Source organism: Podospora pseudocomata (genome assembly GCF_035222375.1).
Source record: "Podospora pseudocomata strain CBS 415.72m chromosome 2 map unlocalized CBS415.72m_2.2, whole genome shotgun sequence".
In the NCBI taxonomy this organism is placed as follows: Eukaryota; Fungi; Ascomycota; class Sordariomycetes; order Sordariales; family Podosporaceae; genus Podospora; species Podospora pseudocomata.
The window spans coordinates 1,167,176-1,187,639 of NW_026946366.1; the positions used below are offsets into that span (position 1 = coordinate 1,167,176).

A 20,464-nucleotide genomic window follows, 5' to 3' on the forward strand; every position below is an offset into this window, starting at 1 on the left:
CACAGGCTCAAAATGCACCACGTCGACATGTTGCACCACTGGACGACTCCAGAGAAACATGCACCTGCACCATCGCAAGCGGCGGCGGCGCCACAATCGAGAGGGCCTCCTCCTGGTGCAACTACAAGTTCCTCAACTTCAAATAGCCCCCTCGGCGCCAACAATCCCAGCTCGAATCCACCACAACCACTATCACCGCCAGGTAGATTCGCAAGACAGATTTCACGCAGCAACAACAATACGCCGAGACCTTCGACAAGATGGCATCTTCTGAACCTGCCTCCCAGGAGCCAGTCGGTTCCGAGACCGTTGAGCAGCCCGAATATGCCGCCGTCTCCGATGTTAAGTCCGACGTGAAGGAGGAGGAGGATAAGACTGCGAGTGAAGGGGAGACGAAGCTGGGTGAGGTATGTTGGTTTTTTTGTTTTCTCGATGTGATGATAGTGTGTGTGCTGACGTTGGGACAGACCGCAGAAGGAGAGGCACAGGAGGGTGAATCAGCTGTGACAGAGGGGGAGACACAGCAGGAGGAGGAGGTTGAGGAGCGGAAGCCGAAGAATAGATTTTGGTGATAGATGCGTTGTGAATTGAATTTTCGTTTTGCAGCCATGCACGCTTCTCACTGGAACACAACGAGTGCCATGGGAAGCCGGAGTGAAACAACGGAAGTAAGCCGGACCACGGCCCGGAGCGGAGCGGCACGGCGATATCCACTCCCGGCCCCACATCTGACGTTCAACGGCTCTTGCCTTTTCGGGAAGTGGTGATGTCATGACGGGGGCAAACTCTCCAGCGTAATTGACTGTTTGAATGACTTGATAACGTCACGATGATAGTGCGTTTTTGGTGGAGGTGGTGCCTGAGGGAGATATATGGGACTTCCTTGAACGGTTTTAGTTCCTTGCATTTTTCATCTCATCTCATCTCAACTTAACCATCAACACCACCTGTCTTTATTGACCCTAACGACATCACACATCTTACAACACCCCACAGCAATCACCTCTACGAAATAATAACAGGAAACAGAAACAACGACAAAAATGCAATCCGTCCTCCAATCCATCACCGGCCTCGGCCCAACCCCCGTCCACCCCTCCAACCTGGACGGCAAAGTCGCCATCGTTACTGGCGGCGCCCTCGGAATCGGCTTCGAAGTCTCTCGCGCCCTCGCCAACGCCGGCTGCAGAGTGATTATGGTCAACCGCAAAGAAGAGCAAGGCGACGACGCCATCTCCACCATCAAGTCGGAGTCGCCGAATGCGCAAGTCGAATGGAAGGGCTGCGACCTCGGCTCGCTCAAGGAAGTCAGAGAGGTCTTCTCCGACCTTCGAAACTCGCTCGATCGGTTGGATTATTTGGTTTTGTCGGCGGGGATCAACACTAATCAGTATGGGCTTGATGCCGATGGGATTGACAGGCACTTTGGGGTGAACTTTCTGGGGCACTTTTACGCGGTGAATCAGCTTTGGCCTTTGCTGCGCAAGACGGACAAGGAGCTTGGGGGAAAGCCGAGGGTGGTGTTTGAGGCGAGCGAGATGCATAGGGGGGCGCCGAAGAATGTGCATTTTGCCAGTTTGGAGGAGATCAATGATGAGAAGTTGGGGCCAACGGAGTTGTATGCGAGGACGAAGCTTGCCATGATTTTGTTTGCAAAGTATGGGCTTGCCGGGAAGGTGATTAAGGAGAATGGAGATGGGATTATTGCTGTTTCGGTGCATCCTGGGGCGGTCAATACTGCGATGCAGCAGCAGTGGAAGGATGCATATCCGGGGATTACGGGCAAGTTGCTGACGTGGGCGATGTTGTCGTTTGGGAGGGATGTGGAGCAGGGTTCTTATAGTGCGTTGTGGGCATTGACGAGTCCTAAGATTGAGGAGGAGAATATGAATGGGTGGTACTTTAATGATCCTGATACGCCGGGGAAGGAGTCGGCGCAGGCTTCGGATGAGAAGTTGGGGACTGCATTGTTCGATTTGTCGGAGATGATTATCAAGGAGAAGGTTGGAGAGGATGCTCTTGTTGACTGGAAGGAGTGTGCTTAAGTTGCTGTGGTGTGAGAGGTGCAAGACGCTTGTATGATAGACATGAGATGGACAGAGAGCAATCGAGCATTGTCACTGATCACCAAAAAGGGTTATATGCGCCTGACAAAAGTCCAGCCATCCATCTAACTCTTCTTCATTATCTTGGTGTGTCTATGCACAGAATCTTCCATCCGTATTACTGTGCAACAGGACAATCACCGTCTCTCACTATACCCATCCATCTCCATAGGCGACTGTGGCCCTGCCGGTCGAAAGCTGTATTGCGGTGGACCTGGGCTCACGCTCGGTGAAGGGCCCAAGCCGGGCGAAAACACTGACAACTCGGCATACCCATGATTGGAAGCGACCTCAGCTGGTTTCCACCCAGCCTCTGCCTCTTGGAGAGGTATGTTCACAGGCGTTCTGGTGTACAGATACTTGTCGCCTGCGGCGAGAGCCTCTTGTGAGCCTGTCTGGGGCAGCTTTTGCTTTTGCTTCAGTGGTCGATAGAAGAAGTACCAGATGCCTACGGCAATTAGAGCTAATAGGCCTGCGAGTCCCCCTAGTACGCCCCCTACTATGGCGCCGATAGAGTGACCTTGTCCTGAAGATTGGCTGTTGGGGTCAGGTGAGTCTGGGTTAGGGATGCCGAAGGAGTCTGGGGCGAAGACTTGTTGGAGTATTGGAGTGGACCACTTGACCTTGCTTAGGGATCTGGGTCTGGATTAGTATACGTCCTTGTTGTCGGACTGAAAGAGGAAAGCTAACCCATTCTTGTACCAGTCCTTGATGACTTGAGGGGACTCATAATCGCCCGCGTCGGCATCGTAATTGAACCGCCACGTCATGCTCGGCATGTCGAATACCATGAGACCTTGCGGGGCCGGATCTGGCTCTCGCCACCCCGGGGCTGTCCCGCCTACACTGATGACTTGACGTTTTCCCGCTGGGGTGCAGTGATGGTCTGCTCTTCGCTGGGTGGGCATGTTGGGGGCCTTGGTCCAGACGAAGCCTGGCAGGCTGAGGATCCATGCGTCTTCGTAACGGAAGTCGAGTTCTGGCTCCCTTTTGCTTTCTCCTCCGAAGAGAAGACTACATGTAGGTCGTTTTGTCAGGAAAGACTTCTTGTGTTGGTGGCGTAGTGTCACTTACATGTCATAACCACCTTCTTTGGTAGCAAAGCCTGCCAGGCAAAACTCCCGCCTGGGACCTGGGGGTGTAGGACCTGTGGTGGTCTGATAGTGCATTTGTCTTGTCTCTGGATCGAAAATAGTAATGTTATCAAACAAGTGGCTCGAGACCGAGCTGTAATCAATTGCACTGTTTCCATCTACCCGCTTCTCGGGAATGTACCCTCCCATGATCAAGATGACACCCTGCTTCTTGGTGCCAAAGTTGAACTGTGGGATGTGCTCGGCTACCGCGCCCACCAATGTTTCTTCGTATCCAAGTTTTTCAAAAGTTTTGGTCTTCATGTTGAACGCCAGGGCGCCTGTGGCGATTTCTGTCCTGCCCCACCCGACAGTCAGGTCGGTCCACTCGCCTGCCAGGCCGCCGAATATAAAAGCTGTTTCATCCGTCGCGGCAGAAGCTGCCAATTCTGTCAGGTACACCGTCCGAAGAAAGTCTGGGTTTGACGGTGTCTCGATTGACCATTTTCCTCCCCCGGAGCCATCTGTCACAAACTTGTAGAGCTCGGGAAACTTTGGCATCACGCGGTCTTTTCTGTAGGAGACCATACCACCCCAGACATAAAATGATCCATCCTGTTGGTTGGTCCAGAATGCAGGCCGCGATCTGGCCGGAGGTTTTCCGGAAATTTTGTTATCAATGATTCTTATTGGAACGGTTTTGGCGTCCCAGGACTTGGACATGTCGATGGAAAGGGTTGAGTTCATGTAGTTTGATCGGGATCCCTGCTGGTTTTGGTCACCGACCTGCTGGGAGACTTCTCCGCCCTCAATGTAAAGGTAGTCCCCGATGAGTGCCACTGTTTGGCGTTAGCGAGCTCCTGTATGGATTCGAAGGGCGTTGTGAAGAATGAAGGAACACACACCTCTTGCAAATCCTCGGCGCACAAACTTGTCTGGTGGAGGTGAGTCGGATATTTCTTGGCCCTCTACCAAGCCGTGAAGTTGAAAAACTCCAAGTCCGAGGAGGGCGGCTCGAATTAATCCTGACCTGCAGGAGCTGGAGATAGCAGTCATGGTGTGAAGTAATGAGTAGGGCAAAGATTACGTTACTAGGCAGTTTTGTGTGATAAAGAAGCTTGTCAGAATGGTGAAAAGTATCGAATGCAAAATGATTCTTGATCAACATTTACAGGCACAACATGTGCTTAATCGACAGTTTGGAAGTACAAACACAAAAATAGTTGTTCATGCATTCTGAAGGCGCAGACTGGGGCTGTGTGTGCAACATTTTGCTTGGTCTTGTTGGGTTAGTCCGATCTGACCAATGGACCACTACAGCCCATTTCTGCCGAGTCTGACTGAAACGTCAAGACCAACAAGGTCATAATGTGGCCTTCGCCCAGTGATTCGTAAATGAGCGTGTCAGAATGGTAGGAGCTGTTATAGCTGTACGGGGGCCAACCCTGACCACCCTTGGCACCGGACAACCGCAGCAGAAGGACAATGTGCAACATGTTGGCAGGTTCGTACAGAGCTTTGCAAGTCTTCGAGTTATTACACTACAACTAAACTACTATTTTAGCATTCAATTTACTAGGCTTTCTTCTATCGAAGCCACCTGTAAGCCTAGGCTGGCCAAAGATGCAGGCCTATGATGCGTCTCTCTGGCAACCAGTGTCTGGTTGTAGCTACAAAAGGGGTTCAGGGGCTCAGCGGAACCTTATGGTGCAAAACAGAGTCCAAAAACATACAACACCAGGGATTCCCCAGTGGTCACCCACCTGAGTACTAGTCTGGCTGTCAGCTGCTTGACTAGGGGAGAGCGGACGGGATCCCGTATTTTCAGCTGCATATGGTCGTATGTGATAGTTTTACTTGGAAACAGGCAAAATAACGGCATCCCAGTAGGTAGCTCGCGCGACATGTTCAGGCTTTTGTTGGTAAGGGTGTATGTAGTCAGCAAGCCTGTCGCAATATACTTTGAGCCGTGTTCCAGTTCTCTTATGGAATGTGAAATGTCCAGCTCCATACCATCGCAAAGCACCTCCCATCATCACGAAGAACGACAAGAATAGCTCCGGACCGTATGAGGCCCATTTTTCAGCTGATCACGTATCGTGACAAAAGCCAAATAAGCCTTGTGCCCAGAGTAAAACTATCTGTTACGGCTACAGAATATGACAAACTCCACTTTAGGTAGGCAACTCGCTGCCAAGGGAGGAAAGGTGGGGGCCGGTTTGGTATGTATCACATAGTCTTGCGACGGCGTGCACATCCGTGTTATCCGGAAGCTGTCAACTGGAAGTCTTCTTACCTCGAAGATTGCGCTATTGACCTCTGGGGCCACACTATGAACAGCTAAAGGCCTGTACTCGAGGTTGACTGGCAGTGGGTCTACCATTGTTTCCAACCCCGGTAGGGACCAGCAGATTCAAGCATCAATCACAGCATGGCGTGACATCTGAGGGGATGTAGCAGTGTTAGCATCATTGAAGTTATCCTTTTTGAGATCAGGTTCCTGGCCCTAGCAGCACTGCGCAGTGCGCCAAGAGATACGTAGCCCAGCAGCTCGTCAGATTCAGCTTCCCAAGATAAAAAGGTTTTGCCCTCACAGGCGAAACACCAGCGGATACCCTTTCCAATCTTCTCCTTATAACTTCTCCTTCTCCAAGGTAGGTACTTCACTTCGCTTGTCATCTCGAACTTCTTTGGAGTAGCATTTTGTCATTCTTTGCAGTATGGTCGTCAAAGACTCCTTGTTTGAGGTCTCTCTTCTTAGCCTCGTCGCTAAACCTCAACCGGAATCCTGGGAATCCCAATACAACCTCGCTTATTCGACGAAGAGGCTGATCCCAGCCATCATCGCGGTTGGTCTCTTCATACGAGTGTTCACCACTCGTGGAAAGGTTGTCCACAAGCGACTGAAGGCATGGAGGTTTCTGGTGAGAGGAAGGGATATCATCCAAGATGGATTCACCATGGTAAGTGCTTGTATAATCACAACACCATACCAGGAACTCTGAAGAAAAGCTCCATGAATCTAACTTTGCGTTTTTGCGGTATAGGCTAAAAGCAAAGGTTACGAAGTCGACACCCAAGTCCCGCTACATGTTTGTCTCTTCACCTGGCCACATTAAAGAATTCCTGGCGGTTCCGGACTCGGTATTTTCTCTCTATTCAGATCAAGACAAGTTCTGCAGCCTAGATTCACCATGCACAACTTCAACTGGCTCGACAAGGAAGGGACTAAAGGTGGCAATGAGGGGGGTGGCTTTGTCAGAGCTGTCCGTGTCTTCTTGACGAGCAATTTACCAAATATCGTGCCCTCCATCCGCAAGCTCGTGTGTGAGGAGTTGGATAGTCTTCTTCCTCTCAAGAAGCTTGAGAATGGTGGGTACCATGAAGCACTGAGACATCGGACTATAGTGCCAAAGTCGACCATGATGCTAACCGTTTAACGTCCAGGGTTCCATCTCGCACCCATATACCCCCTCATTTTAGACTCACCGTGCTTTCCAATGCGGAAGTTATCTTCGGAAAGGAATTAGGTACCTTATGCCCACCCTTAACAAGATGCAACTTCACGCCCCATCAAATGGCTAATAGACTCTCAGCTCGAAAGGAACCTTTCATCCAGGCAGCCAAGCAATACATCGAGCAGGTATTCCTTGGGGTCGAACTCAATCGTCTTTTGCCTGGATGGATGGCTCCGTAGGTGAACACCCAGGCTGTCATTTCCAGGGAAATCTGATGGAGATTTCGGAAGACATACTGCCAAAAACTGAGGAAGATTTCGCTCCCGATCTTCTACATTCACACCTCAGTCCTCCAATGAACCTGAAGCATGTAAGCGCCGACAGAAAATAAAAATCGAAAATAAAACGGGCTGTAGCAAATATAGGTACTTCGGTACATAGAGCGTGTATTTTCAGAGCTCTCAGAAGCAAGAATCATGAAGCATGACTTTTTGCATATCTGGACATTTACCACACCGATCTCTGAAGCCGAAACCAAGATCATGTGTATGCTATCGCAAGGAATGCGATTTGCTGAGGATTCAGCTGAACGACTGGATTACGCTTGGATGTCAGTGCGCGTTTGTGCTGGACTTGGCTCATCACTGCGGCACAGCCCAGGCCCTCACCTCAGGTATATAGTCGTTTGCTTTCTCTGGCCTAGCCACAAATCTCGGGTATTGGGATCTTTGATGTCGGGGCGATATGCTATAGTCCTGTAAGATCTAGACAGCTTTTGGGATACCGGCGGTAGGGGGCTGAGAAGCTGAGGTGTAAGAGAACGAAACGATGGGGCAAAACGACGGCCTTCAAAGGGACATCTTCATGCACGCCAGCAAAGCAACGCCAATCACGATGCTTCCAGTATGCGCAGTTGACGCCAACCGCTTGGGCGCCAACGTCAGCAGAATGCCCGATGTGCGGGGTTGTCGACCTTTGGAAACAGCAACAATCGAACCTACCAAGTTTTGCACTACGCTTCTCAACAATCACTCGGGGCAAGTAATTCTTGTCTATGTCTGAGAGCTTATCCTGGTTTCAGCTACTGATTTGTTGAGCCTACTAGTTCCGTCCGTCTCCCGCGCACCTGCTTGGCTTTTCCTGCTATCGAATAGTTATACGGGCAGACAACAGATTCCTTTTTGACTGCAAAGGCCTAAGGCATATTCGTGTTTCCACCACTAAACACGTGAGGCAGCCAAAGAAGCCTCGCAAAACCTTGCATGACCCATTCTCCATGCTACGAAAGCTGAGCTCGGCGGTTTTTCGACAATGCGCCTCCTGGAACGCAATGATACCGGCGATGTCAGTTTGACGGGTGACATTCCCGACGACCAGGTCCCACCGTATGCGATACTTTCGCACACATGGGGCGACGAAGAGGTCAGCTTTGAGGATGTAACGGACGGTACACGCAAGAATAAAAGAGGCTACTCTAAGATCCAGTTTTGCGGAGACCAAGCCGGGCGTGATGGACTGAAATTCTTCTGGATCGACACATGCTGCATCAACAAATCCGACTGCGATGAGTTTCAGGAGGCTCTCAACTCCATGTTCCGATGGTACCGCAATGCGGCCAAATGCTATGTCTATCTCACAGACGTCTCAACCTACCAACAGGACGCCGACAGCAATCCCGGTTGGGAATTGGCTTTTCGGAAATCCAGATGGTTCACTCGTGGGTGGACCCTCCAAGAGCTTATTGCGCCAACAGTTGTTGAATTCTTCTCCGAAGACCGCAAGCGCCTAGGAGATAAGAAGTCTCTCGCACAGCATATTCATAACACAACTGGCATTCCTCTACGAGCTCTCCAAGCCAACAAATTATCCGATTTCAGCTTTGACGTACGCATGTCGTGGATTAAACACCGCAGCACGACGCGCGAAGAAGACAGGGCTTACTGTCTATTTGGCATCTTTAACGTACAAATGCGGCTTCTATACGGCGAAGGAGAAGAAAGAGCATTTGAGCGGCTGCGAGAGGAAATTAGCAAGCATGATCGCTGTCTGTCCAGTCTGCATTCTACCGACCCGCGCCTTGACAAGAAGCGCATCGAGGAGGCAAAGGGTGGGTTGCTTGATGACGCCTACCGCTGGGTTTTCGACACCCCCGACTTCCGCGATTGGCATGACCAGTCAGAGAGCCGCCTTCTCTGGATTAAAGGAGATCCCGGCAAGGGCAAGACGATGTTGCTCTGCGGCATTATCAACGAGCTGGAGGGTGCCATTGTTGCAGAGGGGCACTGTCGCAACTTGGCCTATTTCTTCTGTCAAGCTACCGACTCGCGCATCAATAACGCCATTGCCGTATTACGCGGCTTGATCTACCTTCTTGCCCAGCAGCAGCCACGTCTCATCCCCCACATACGTAAATACACGGATAAGGCTAAATCGCTCTCTGATGCAAATGCGTGGTTCGTCCTCTCGGATATTTTGGGGGGGATGCTAGGAGACCCGAACTTGAAGCCAACCTACCTGGTCATCGACGCTCTGGACGAATGCATGGGTGACTTGCCAAGACTTCTTAAATTTATCATCGGGATGTCATCTACGTTTCCTTGTGTCAAGTGGGTCGTCTCTAGTCGCAACTGGCCGAACATCGAGGAGAGCCTAGAAGCCGCGGAAAAGAAGATAAGGCTCAGTCTTGAGTTGAACGAAGAGTCTATCTCCTCCGCTGTCAGCACATATATTCAGCATAAGATGGATGAACTAGCGGGGCTAAAAAGGTACAACGACAGAACAAAGAACGCTGTTCAACACCACTTGGCCCGCAACGCAAACGACACATTCCTCTGGGTGGCTTTGGTCTGTCAAGAACTTACGAATGTTTCACGATCGAGGGTTCTCACCAAGTTGAACACGTTTCCACCTGGTCTTGATTCTCTCTACCAACGAATGATAGATCAGGTTCGCCGCTCGGATGAGCCAGATCTCTGCAAACAAGTTCTGGCGGTCCTCTCCATTACTTACCGGCCTATCACGATACAAGAGCTAGCGGTCTTCGTGGATATACCCGAGGGCATCTCCGACGAACTGGAATTCATGACAGAGATAGTAGGACTCTGCGGCTCGTTTTTGACCCTTCGAGAAACTACCATCTATTTCGTCCACCAATCCGCAAAGGATTTCTTGCTGAGAGAAGCAGCTCATGGGGTTTTTCCTTCCGGGATAAAAGACATACACCATGCCGTCTTCTTGCGATCGCTACACGTTATGTCCGGAACATTACGACGCGACATTTACAGCCTTGGCGCTCCGGGATCTTCCATCGACGACGCCAAGCTACCCGATCCAGACCCGCTGGCCGCAGCACGCTATGCTTGTATCTACTGGGTTGATCATCTCTGTGACTGGCAGGCGAGCGACGATAGCAAGCACCCAGATGTTTTCCAAGATGGTAGTATCGTCGATGGCTTTCTTAGACAGCATTACCTCCACTGGCTTGAAGCACTTTCACTTTGTAAGAGCATGCCGCAGGGGGTACTTTCAATGGCAAACCTCGAAAGTATTCTTCAGGTGGGCTCTACCCAGTAATAGTATCATGTCATTAAGTGGTTCTAACAGGAGATTAGCACAGGTCGATTACGTCTCAATTACCAAGCCTTATCACTGATATGCACCGATTCGTTCTATACTGGAGATGGGTTATTGAGAATTATCCTCTTCAGGTATACGCTTCAGCACTTATATTCAGCCCCGCCCGAAGTATAACAAGAGGCCTATTTAGGCAGGAAGAACGGAAGTGGATTACTTCGGGGCCAATTGTAGAGGATAATTGGAATGCGTGCCGGCAGACGCTCGAGGGGCATCGCTATCACATCAACTCGGCAGCGTTCTCGCCCGATTCGAAGTTGGTTGCGTCAGGATCAGACGACAAGACCATCAAGATCTGGGATGCGGCCACGGGGTCATGTACGCAGACGCTCGAGGGCCATCGCGGTTGGGTCTGGTCGGTAGCGTTCTCGCCCGATTCGAAGTGGGTTGCGTCAGGATCATACGACAAGACCATCAAGATCTGGGAGGCGGCCACGGGGTCATGTACGCAGACGCTCGAGGGGCATCGCGGTTCGGTCAGGTCGGTAGCGATTTCGCCCGATTCGAAGTGGGTTGCGTCAGGATCACAAGACAAGACCATCAAGATCTGGGAGGCGGCCACGGGGTCATGTACGCAGACACTCGAGGGGCATGGCGGTTGGGTCACGTCGGTAGCGATCTCGCCCGATTCGAAGTGGGTTGCGTCAGGATCAGACGACAAGACTATCAAGATCTGGGATACGGCTACGGGGTCATGTACGCAGACGCTCAAAAGGCATCGCCGTTCTGTTCAGTCGGTAGCGTCTTCCCTTAACTCGACGCTGATTGCATCCGGATCAGATAATGCCAACCCCCCATGCTATGGAATAGACTTAGACAATAGGTGGATTACGAGGGGCTTAGAAAACTGGCTATGGTTGCCTCCGGAATATCTGCCAGCATGTTTAGCTGTAGCGGCATTAACGGTTGCTATTGGCTGTTCTTCGGGGCGCGTCCTAATTATGACGTTCACGCCAGACAGCTAAGCTGATCTCTCTTTCTATCTCTCTCTCTTTTTTTCTATCATAGCGTGACACAGGAGGGGTCTGGGGGTCTCCATTAATTTATAGCCCGTTATAATAGTCTAGATCCTTCTAGATCCCGCCTCTTTTATTAATTCGAGTATTCTGTTTCGTCCTGAAGACAAGTGGCTCCACAACACTTTGTAGACACGTTATAAAGTTATGGCCCACTCGAACAATTCGAGATCGAGTTAGTTAGCCTGACGTGACTCTAAGCGCTACAACAAGCTTTATTCGGTCGTGCGGAGCAAAGCTTTTACGTATAATAATACTCTTTTAACTAAACCACGAGGTAATTATACCTCAAGAAGACAGCGCAGAGGTCATCATATATTTCTGTCACACGGGCCCACGACTCAGTGCCCCTAGACAGTACACACTCCAACCAACAATAGCCCAACGATATGCCCAGGATCAGAATATCTGGGGCCGGCAACCAACTGAGCCCACCGGGGCTCAGCGGAGGCATCACGGCGACCACCACGAAGGCAGAACCAGGGTGCCGATACGGGTTGGTTGGGCAGGAGGGACTGAGGACCCATACGAGCTGCAAGAAGACTGCAGGACAGGAATCATATGTACCTATTACTGGTGGAATCAGTGGCCAGGACGCCGAAGGAGGTGCCCGGCCAAGGCAGACAGATAAGACAGGTTCGAGGACCAGGGAGCTCAGAACGGTCCTGGGGATCCGGAGGACTATAAGTAGGCCTTGCCTTTCCTACCCAAATGGCAAGGACCTTGAGGCCATAACAGATTATTATACTGAGTTGAACTACCTGTTCCAAGCCGAGATACTCCCCTTGTCACAGATAATCTGTTATCATTCAAGCTCACCAAAACACACTACCCCTATACACAGCATGCCACAAATTGACCTCGCCAAATTCGACGATGTGGCCGGAAAGCACCTAAGCTCTCTCCAGGAGTACACCGAGGAGGTGATTCGCTCTCTGGAAGAGAGATTGCGCGACGGCAGACCCAAGGATACCGCTTCCGTAATAGAAGAAGTGCGTACCCGACTGTCGCGTACCCCCGCACCAGCAGCTGCCAGCAAACGACCGCTGCCAGCAACCGTGTCCACGGCTCCTCCCAGCAAGACGTCTTCCTCGAAGAGAGGAATACCGCCGGATATCCCGACTGACCCGCGCACTGTGCGACTCCCCAGGGAAATGGATCCTCTTTCGTCTGAGGCATTTCTCCATGCACAGATTACAGGACAATCGACACGCGCCCGCACACAATACCAATCTGCCCGCGCAGGCACCTTCGTCTCTCTGGAGGGACAGGAGGCAACCTCCCACCAAGGAACCCTCCCACTCCAGGAGCACCTGGCGACGATTCATCCACTGATAGTGACGATGAGCCCCGTCGTCCAAATTTCAACCGGCACCCACCCAAGAACAACACCAATCCAGCCCAAGACATCAGCGCTGCCCTACTCAATGCGCTTGACCGCCTGGGTCGTCGCCCAACTTCGGCGACGGTCAATCCAGTTCATCTGGAGAAACCGCCCAAGTTTGACGCCAAGGATCTGTCTAAGTTTCGGCCATGGTGGATGAAGGTAGAGGCTTACCTAGAAACGTACGAGAGCAGCTTCGTCACCGACGCTCATCGCATTAACTGGGTTGGCTCTCTACTGACCGACAAGGCTGCGTCTTTCCACGCGCAGCGTATCAAGACGGCGGAGAAGATGGGTCTGACTGACACCTGGACGGCATATGCCACTGCCCTCCAGTCCAGATTCAAGGACCCCGCTGTTCGACACCGCAACCTCAAGAATATGAAAGACCTGAGGTACAAGGGGGACACGGCGGAATACGTCACCGATCTTCTTGATCTCAACGAAGAGGTTTGCTGGTCTGGTCCCTCTCTTCAGGACCATGTTTCCCGAACCTTGCCTGCCGACATCATCAAGATGGTATACTCTCGCCAAGGCGGCCTGCCAGATGACGACGAAGACTTCTTCGCCACGATTCAGGAGGCCGGCCAAATTTACGAGAATATGCTCACGAACCCTGGTGTGTCGGGAAAAGGCGAGCCCACTTCGAACCCGGAGCACTCGAAGTTGGGCCAACACCGCCTAGGCAAGAATCACCGCTCCCAAGCCGGCCAAAGTCCATCCTCAAAAAAGGAAAAGGACGGAAGGAAGACTGGTGGCGACAAACCGAAGATTGACGCCAAGGACAAGAAGTGGTCTTCCAACAAAGATGCTCTCCGCAACATCGACCAATCAGACATTGACCAGCGCAAACGCGACAAAATAGCATGCTGGCGATGCGGGAGAGACAACCACCAGACCCTGTCCTGCTATGCTAAAAAGGATGTCAACGGCAAGGACCTGCCAGCCCCGCCGGAAAAAACCTTTTCCACCAAACGAAAAGTCAACGAAGAGGTACCAGCACCATCCGCGACCAAACGCGCCCGAGTCGATGCCATCATGACTGACGCCGCGAGGATCACCGAGATTATGGACGACGACTCCGATTCGGATTTTCAGTAGGCTCCCGTGCCACACCACGCGGACCCGAGCCTTCCGGTGTCATCCTCCGCGCCTGTGGAATCAAACGAGCGAGCAACGACATCAGCACAGATAACAAACGACACTGTCCCGAGCCAAAAACAGGCGATCGCCCGATTGTCAAGATGACGCTCACCTACAATGATGCCGAACACCCAGTACGAGTACTATTGGACCCCGGCAGTACTATCCCCGTCATGTCAATCACACAGGCGAGACGTTGGAAGCTGCCCCTCATTCGACGAGCCACTCCCCGGCTCATCCAGGCCTTCAACGCCACAGCAGACGACCTCGGCGGAAGGTACTATACCGACCGACTCGTCCTGCGACATCAAGAGGATCATTTCTCACGACTCAACTTCGAACTCAGCGCTATGGACGACCAATGCGACATAATACTTCCGCAGTGGTGGCTCCAACAACACCAGCCTGCTGGATTCTTCGGCGACGCAAGAAAGATCACCTTCTCCTCTTCCTATTGCCGAGAAAATTGCACCAGCCGCGCGATGCGGAAGACCCGTCACCAGCCAACAGTCGCCTCGGCACAAGCCGCGGCAGAAGCCGCCATAGCAGCTGTCCCTGAGAAGTTCCGAGAATTCCTCCCCATCATGTCCAGCGAGGCCGCCTCAAGACTCCCGGATCACCAACCATGGGACCACGCGATTGACCTCCAAGAGGGCAGGACGCCCCGTGGGGACCACTCTATGCCATGAGCGCCAGAGAGCTGGACGCCTTAAAACCTTGGTTGGAGAAGATGATCAGTACTGGACGTGTCCGCAGATCCACATCATCCTGCGGCGCTCCTCTCATGTTCGTGGAAAGAAAGACCCGAACGACCCTCTCCGACCGGTGGTCGATTACCGCGGCATTAATGCCGTGACCATCCCGGTCCGATACCCAATTCCGCTCATCAGCGAGCTCCAAGCCCGTTTCCGCACGGCCCGCTGGTTTACCAAAATCGATCTAAAGTCAGGATTCTGGCTCGTTCGGATCAAGGAAGGGGACGAGTGGAAGACCGCATTCAGATGCAAATACGGACTCTTCGAATGGACTGTCATGCCGTTTGGACTCATCAATGCACCCGCCACCTTTCAGTCCATGATGAACCACATATTCAGGGACCTGATCGACGTCGGCTTGCTGGTGTACCTTGATGACCTCCTCATATACGCGGACACTGAAGAAGAGCACGACCGTCTTGTGAAAGAAGTCCTCCGCCGCCTCACCGAGAACAAGCTCGCTGTAGCCCCCCAGAAATGTCATTGGGGGGTCCATGAAGTGGAATTCCTAGGCTACATCATTGGTGCCAATGGCATCGCAATGGCACAGGACAAAGTCGACTGCATCAAGAAATGGGAAGCCCCAAAGAACCTTAGAGAGATGCAGCAGTTCGTGGGTTTCGCCAATTTCTATCGCCGGTTCATCAAGGGGTTCTCCGCAATCGTCAAACCCTTGACGGACATGGCAAAGGTAGAAAAAAGGGCCTGGACCTGGACTGAGCAAATGAACAAGGCCTTCCTTACCCTGAAGTACCTGTTCACAACCGCCCCCATCTTAGGACACTTCGACCCCGACAAGGTGGCCTACGTGGAAACGGATTCATCAGACTTCGCACTCGGAGGAGTGCTTTCCCAGAAAGGTGCCGATGGCAAACTCCACCCCATCGCCTTCCATTCACGCAAGCTCATGCCAGCCGAAATGAACTACGAAATTCATGACAAGGAACTTTTGGCAATTGTGGATTGTTTGGACCGATGGAGACAATACCTGGAGGGGAGCTAAGCACCGAATAGAGATCTACTCGGATCATCAGAACCTCGCCTACTTCACTACGGCCAAAGTGCTCAACCGAAGACAGGCAAGGTGGGCCCAACAGCTCTCGAGCTACTGGTTTATCATCAACTACCGCCCGGGTCGGCTCAACGAGAAGGCAGATATCCTCTCTCGATTGTCCCAACACCGACCTGAGAAAGGGGGAGTGAAGACCAGCCGATTACGTCAGTCTTGCAGAAAAAGCATTTTTCCAACTCCGAAGGCACCATGTTCGACCAACATTCAGCCTGCGTCCTCCTCTCTTCAGCCCGCATCGCCAGCCTGAGGACCGAAGTCCCTCGCTGGACTAAGGAATTTAAGGACAAGGTCGTGAAGGAAGGACGCCAGGATCCAGAGTACCGTGCGCAATTATCAACGCCCGGCAAGAACGTGGCCATCAAGGATGGACTGCTTTACCGCAAAGACCGGTTATGGGTGCCCAAGACGCTCATCCGGGATGTCCTCATCTCAGAACACGACACCAAGGTGGCAGGACACATGGGTTCAGACAAGACGATGGAACTGATTACACGCAACTTTTGGTGGCCTAACCTGGAAGAAACAGTCCGAGAGTATGTCCGCGGGTGCCTTGAATGCCAATCCAACAAGCCACCCCGACACTCCGCTCATGGGCTGCTTCAACCAATAGAGCTTCACTACAAGCCGTGGCAGACTGTCGCCATGGACTTCATCACTGACCTACCTCTGTCAAATGGATGTGACTCGATCTGGGTCATGGTCGACCCCTTCACCAAGATGGCACACTTCGTCCCACTAAAGGTGGAAAGGAAAAAGACCGAGGACCTGATTAAGATTTTCGCGCGCTCCTACTGGAAGCTGCACGGAGTACCCCTAGACATTATTTCTGACCGAGACTCTAGATTCACGGCTCACCTCTGGAAAGACTTCCTCAAACTCGTCGGTGTACGAACACGCATGAGCACCGCCTTCCACCCACAGACCGACGGACAGACCGAGCGACTCAATCAGACCCTAGAGGTCTACCTTCGCGCCTTCGTCAATTATGAAATGAGCAACTGGGAGGACCTCCTGCCAATTGCCGAGTTCGCCTACAACAACACCGTCTCTTCCTCGTCTGGAATGACACCCTTCTTTGCTAACTACGGCTACCACCCCGCCGCGCACAACCCCTCACTCGGTACGACCTCCAATCCTGGCAGTCAGTTGTACGCTCATTGGATGATACAAATCCACAAGCAAGCAAAGGACCAGCTGGAGAAGAGCCGTGTCCGAATAAAACACTGGGCCGACAAGAAACGTTCTAAGGCACCCACCTACGCCAAAGACGACCTGGTCATGCTGAACGCCCGGAACATCAAGACCAAGCGGCCGGCGAAGAAGTTGGACAAGAAGATGCTCGGACCATTCAAGATCCAGAAGGTTATATCACCCACCGCCGTCCGACTCACGCTTCCTGAGGGCTGGCGAATTCATAACTCATTCCACGTCTCGCTCATAGAACCCTACCGCGCCGGCAATCAGGGAGAACCTGACGTTCGCCGGGTCCTGCGGGAGGCAGCCCCTATCGAGCCTGAAGACTACGAGATCGAGAAAGTTATGGATTCGATCTCTGCCCAAGGAAGTGTGAAGTATCTGACCAAGTGGCATGGTTGGCCAGCCAGGAAGGATTGGACATGGGAACCATGGGAGCACTTCCACTCTAACGGAGCCAAAGCAGCCGTCTTGCAGTTCCACCAGCAGAACCCAGGTAAGCCCAGAGACCCCCGAGCAACCAACTGACAAAGTGAAGAAGTGACTGGCAACAAGCGGCTCGAGGGCGCGCCTAGAGAAGGGGAGATTGTGTCACACGGGCCCACGACTCAGTGCCCCTAGACAGTACACACTCCAACCAACAATAGCCCAACGATATGCCCAGGATCAGAATATCTGGGGCCGGCAACCAACTGAGCCCACCGGGGCTCAGCGGAGGCATCACGGCGACCACCACGAAGGCAGAACCAGGGTGCCGATACGGGTTGGTTGGGCAGGAGGGACTGAGGACCCATACGAGCTGCAAGAAGACTGCAGGACAGGAATCATATGTACCTATTACTGGTGGAATCAGTGGCCAGGACGCCGAAGGAGGTGCCCGGCCAAGGCAGACAGATAAGACAGGTTCGAGGACCAGGGAGCTCAGAACGGTCCTGGGGATCCGGAGGACTATAAGTAGGCCTTGCCTTTCCTACCCAAATGGCAAGGACCTTGAGGCCATAACAGATTATTATACTGAGTTGAACTACCTGTTCCAAGCCGAGATACTCCCCTTGTCACAATTTCTTAGACTACGCTACTTAGAGAAAGAAAGCTGAGCGCCAGACCAGTGCTATGACGTTCAGCCCCATGTTGGGGGGTCAAAGATATACTCTGTGGAACGTATGAAGTCATTCCTCCACACATGGGCGACGTGGTCTTTCAGGGAAGTTCTTCAAAAAAGGTGATCAAGATGACAGTTTCTCCTTTGATGACGGAGTATGGCTCATGCGAGGACATCATAAAAAATCTTCGTAACTTCCCAGCCGACATCATTTGACTTGCTAGAGCTACCCAACATTGACGAGCTAACACAGAGAACTGCCGGGTATAAGATTAGCCATCCTAATACCAAGTGCATCAGAAGCGCCATAGCTTATGGAGTTGCTAACTACCACACACCCACTCCAACTGGAGGTTAACCACGGGGTCTGGCGAGGAGGCTGGCCAAGGCCCAGACTAGGAACCTCAGGATAGTGGTCGGAGCATACAAGGCTACACCAATCAGAAACTTGGAAACCGAAACCTGGGTGCCATCACTGGACCTATACCTCAACGAGAGACTGGCAGACTTTGAAGCCCGGCTACAGAACTCGTCCTTGCACAGTGGGCAAGGGCCAGATGCATCAAAGCACCCACCAGGGCAGCTCGTCCAAGAAGCGTGCAATAGGATCTACCGACGCTTCCAAAAACGGAGGCAGGCCGAAGACCCATCCACCCACAGGAACCTACGGTCATTGAGAGAGCTGTCATCACCATCAACCAGTGGATCAGCCAGCACCAGAGCCAAAGTGAGAGCTAAAGTGAGGGCCAGGGAGAGACACAGGGAGAGAGCCGAGGAGAGACCCCAGTACCCACGACAGAAGCAGCACTCTACCAAGCATGGGAAAACTGTTGGAGAAAGCAGGTCGAGGGCCGACCTGCTAGGATAGCGGATGAAGGACCACCAGAAATGCTTTTCACAGACAAGACCTTGAAGAGACACAAGGATTTAACCAAAGCCCAGAGCTCTCGACTAGTCCAGGCTCGTACAGGAGCAATAGGTCTACGGGACTTCCTATTTAAGCAGCAAGTCCCAGGCCTAGCCACTCCCCATTGTACTTGCGGAGAAGGCCGTGAAACAGTCGAGCACCTCGTTATATAGTGCCCAGTACTACCGAAACCTAGAACCTGGCCAACAAACACTGTCCGCACGCACTGAGATCTTAGCCTCGTACTATAAGCTATAGGGTCTCGGAACCGAATGCTGTTAGGAAAGGTTTTAGGCTGGTTAATGGATTCCGGCCGCTTAATGGAATACAGCTTAGCGAGAAACCTGGAATTTAAGCAGGAGGGTATATTAATAGTGGAAGAAGAGGTGGAAGCGGCGGCCGGAGCGGAAGTCGAGGACAACTAGTGCTCAAGGCCTTGTTGGGACCTTTCCTTATTTTGCAACTATCTGGCTTTTCAACAACTGTTTCCTATTTATTACCGATATAGGTTTTTCACCCGGCTCCAGGCACGGTTTTCTCCTATGTAAATACCATCAGCAGGACCGACACACTCTTTTTAGCGTAGAACGGAGTAGGAATAATAATAAATATGAAACGGAACTGTAGTTAAGACAAGCAGTACGTTGGTTTATATGACGATTCAACTAGGCCTTTACCTTGTTTTGCAAACTAGGTATTCGAACTTAAGCTGGTTAACTTGGACATTTCGAAATCAAACACATCTTTTCCAAGCTGAAATTGACAGGGGGGTAGGGTGGAAGAAGCAGTGGTGCTGGTCCTAACTATACACCCCACCCAAGTCCAAAAGCGGCGATACATTTCCCTTGACCGGGGAGAACACCTTCTATTTCAAGCCATATAGATACCTGTCACACGGGCCCACGACTCAGTGCCCCTAGACAGTACACACTCCAACCAACAATAGCCCAACGATATGCCCAGGATCAGAATATCTGGGGCCGGCAACCAACTGAGCCCACCGGGGCTCAGCGGAGGCATCACGGCGACCACCACGAAGGCAGAACCAGGGTGCCGATACGGGTTGGTTGGGCAGGAGGGACTGAGGACCCATACGAGCTGCAAGAAGACTGCAGGACAGGAATCATATGTACCTATTACTGGTGGAATCAGTGGCCAGGACGCCGAAGGAGGTGCCCGGCCAAGGCAGACAGATAAGACAGGTTCGAGGACCAGGGAGCTCAGAACGGTCCTGGGGATCCGGAGGACTATAAGTAGGCCTTGCCTTTCCTACCCAAATGGCAAGGGGCAAGGACCTTGAGGCCATAACAGATTATTATACTGAGTTGAACTACCTGTTCCAAGCCGAGATACTCCCCTTGTCACAATACCCGCTAACCTGCATGGCTAGACTTGCAAGGAGAGCGCTTCGTCCTTGGCTCAATGCTCAACATGTTTTCTACGACATCTAGACACCCATTGCAGCACAGAGTCTGCAGGAGCTGGCCAAAAAAGGGATACCTGTACCACAACATGTTAATTGACTCCCCAAGCCATTTTTCACATCGTGTTGGCTTAGAGCCTTTTGCTTTCCTTTGCAGGTCTTGCAGGCCTTTTGCAGCCTTTTCCTTTTATCCTTTTCA

The 20,464-nt window shown here is 52.0% G+C and overlaps 5 protein-coding genes across 5 annotated transcripts; 4 read left to right on the forward strand and 1 right to left on the reverse strand.

Moving 5' to 3' along the window:
* Positions 1-260: 260 nt before the first annotated feature.
* On the forward strand, positions 261-572 carry QC762_208115 (uncharacterized protein; the record flags this gene model as incomplete). The annotated part of the gene is made up of 2 exons (XM_062887718.1): positions 261-407; positions 468-572. 2 exons carry the CDS (start codon positions 261-263, stop codon positions 570-572), a joined length of 252 nt encoding a protein of 83 aa, XP_062745859.1.
* Positions 573-1,043: 471 nt separating this feature from the next.
* Positions 1,044-2,045, forward strand: QC762_208120 (uncharacterized protein; the record flags this gene model as incomplete). The annotated part of the gene is made up of 1 exon (XM_062887719.1): positions 1,044-2,045. One exon carries the CDS (start codon positions 1,044-1,046, stop codon positions 2,043-2,045), a length of 1,002 nt encoding a protein of 333 aa, XP_062745860.1.
* A 122-nt stretch (positions 2,046-2,167) lies between these two features.
* On the reverse strand, positions 2,168-4,284 carry QC762_208130 (uncharacterized protein). Its single transcript, XM_062887720.1, has 4 exons — positions 4,084-4,284; positions 3,180-4,017; positions 2,796-3,119; positions 2,168-2,741 (listed from the first exon to the last, which is right to left on the reverse strand). The coding sequence occupies exons 1-4, from the start codon at positions 4,232-4,234 to the stop codon at positions 2,243-2,245; spliced, it is 1,812 nt and encodes a 603-aa protein (XP_062745861.1). The 5' UTR covers positions 4,235-4,284; the 3' UTR covers positions 2,168-2,242.
* A 3,246-nt stretch (positions 4,285-7,530) lies between these two features.
* On the forward strand, positions 7,531-7,835 carry QC762_0040200 (uncharacterized protein; the record flags this gene model as incomplete). The annotated part of the gene is made up of 2 exons (XM_062883348.1): positions 7,531-7,677; positions 7,791-7,835. The coding sequence occupies 2 exons, from the start codon at positions 7,531-7,533 to the stop codon at positions 7,833-7,835; spliced, it is 192 nt and encodes a 63-aa protein (XP_062745862.1).
* Positions 7,836-7,947: 112 nt separating this feature from the next.
* On the forward strand, positions 7,948-11,234 carry HNWD-pc17 (HNWD NOD-like receptor pc17; the record flags this gene model as incomplete). The annotated part of the gene is made up of 2 exons (XM_062883349.1): positions 7,948-10,191; positions 10,248-11,234. 2 exons carry the CDS (start codon positions 7,948-7,950, stop codon positions 11,232-11,234), a joined length of 3,231 nt encoding a protein of 1,076 aa, XP_062745863.1.
* Positions 11,235-20,464: the final 9,230 nt, after the last annotated feature.

Coding starts and splice junctions, on each gene's coding strand:
- QC762_208130 (XM_062887720.1), bottom strand. CDS start 4,234: ATGACTGCTATCTCCAGCTCCTGCAGGTCAGGATTAATTCGAGCCGCC. Junction 4,018..4,083: donor GCGCCGAGGATTTGCAAGAG/GTGTGTGTTCCT, acceptor AACGCCAAACAG/TGGCACTCATCGGGGACTAC. Junction 2,742..2,795: donor AAGGACTGGTACAAGAATGG/GTTAGCTTTCCT, acceptor ATCCAGACCCAG/ATCCCTAAGCAAGGTCAAGT.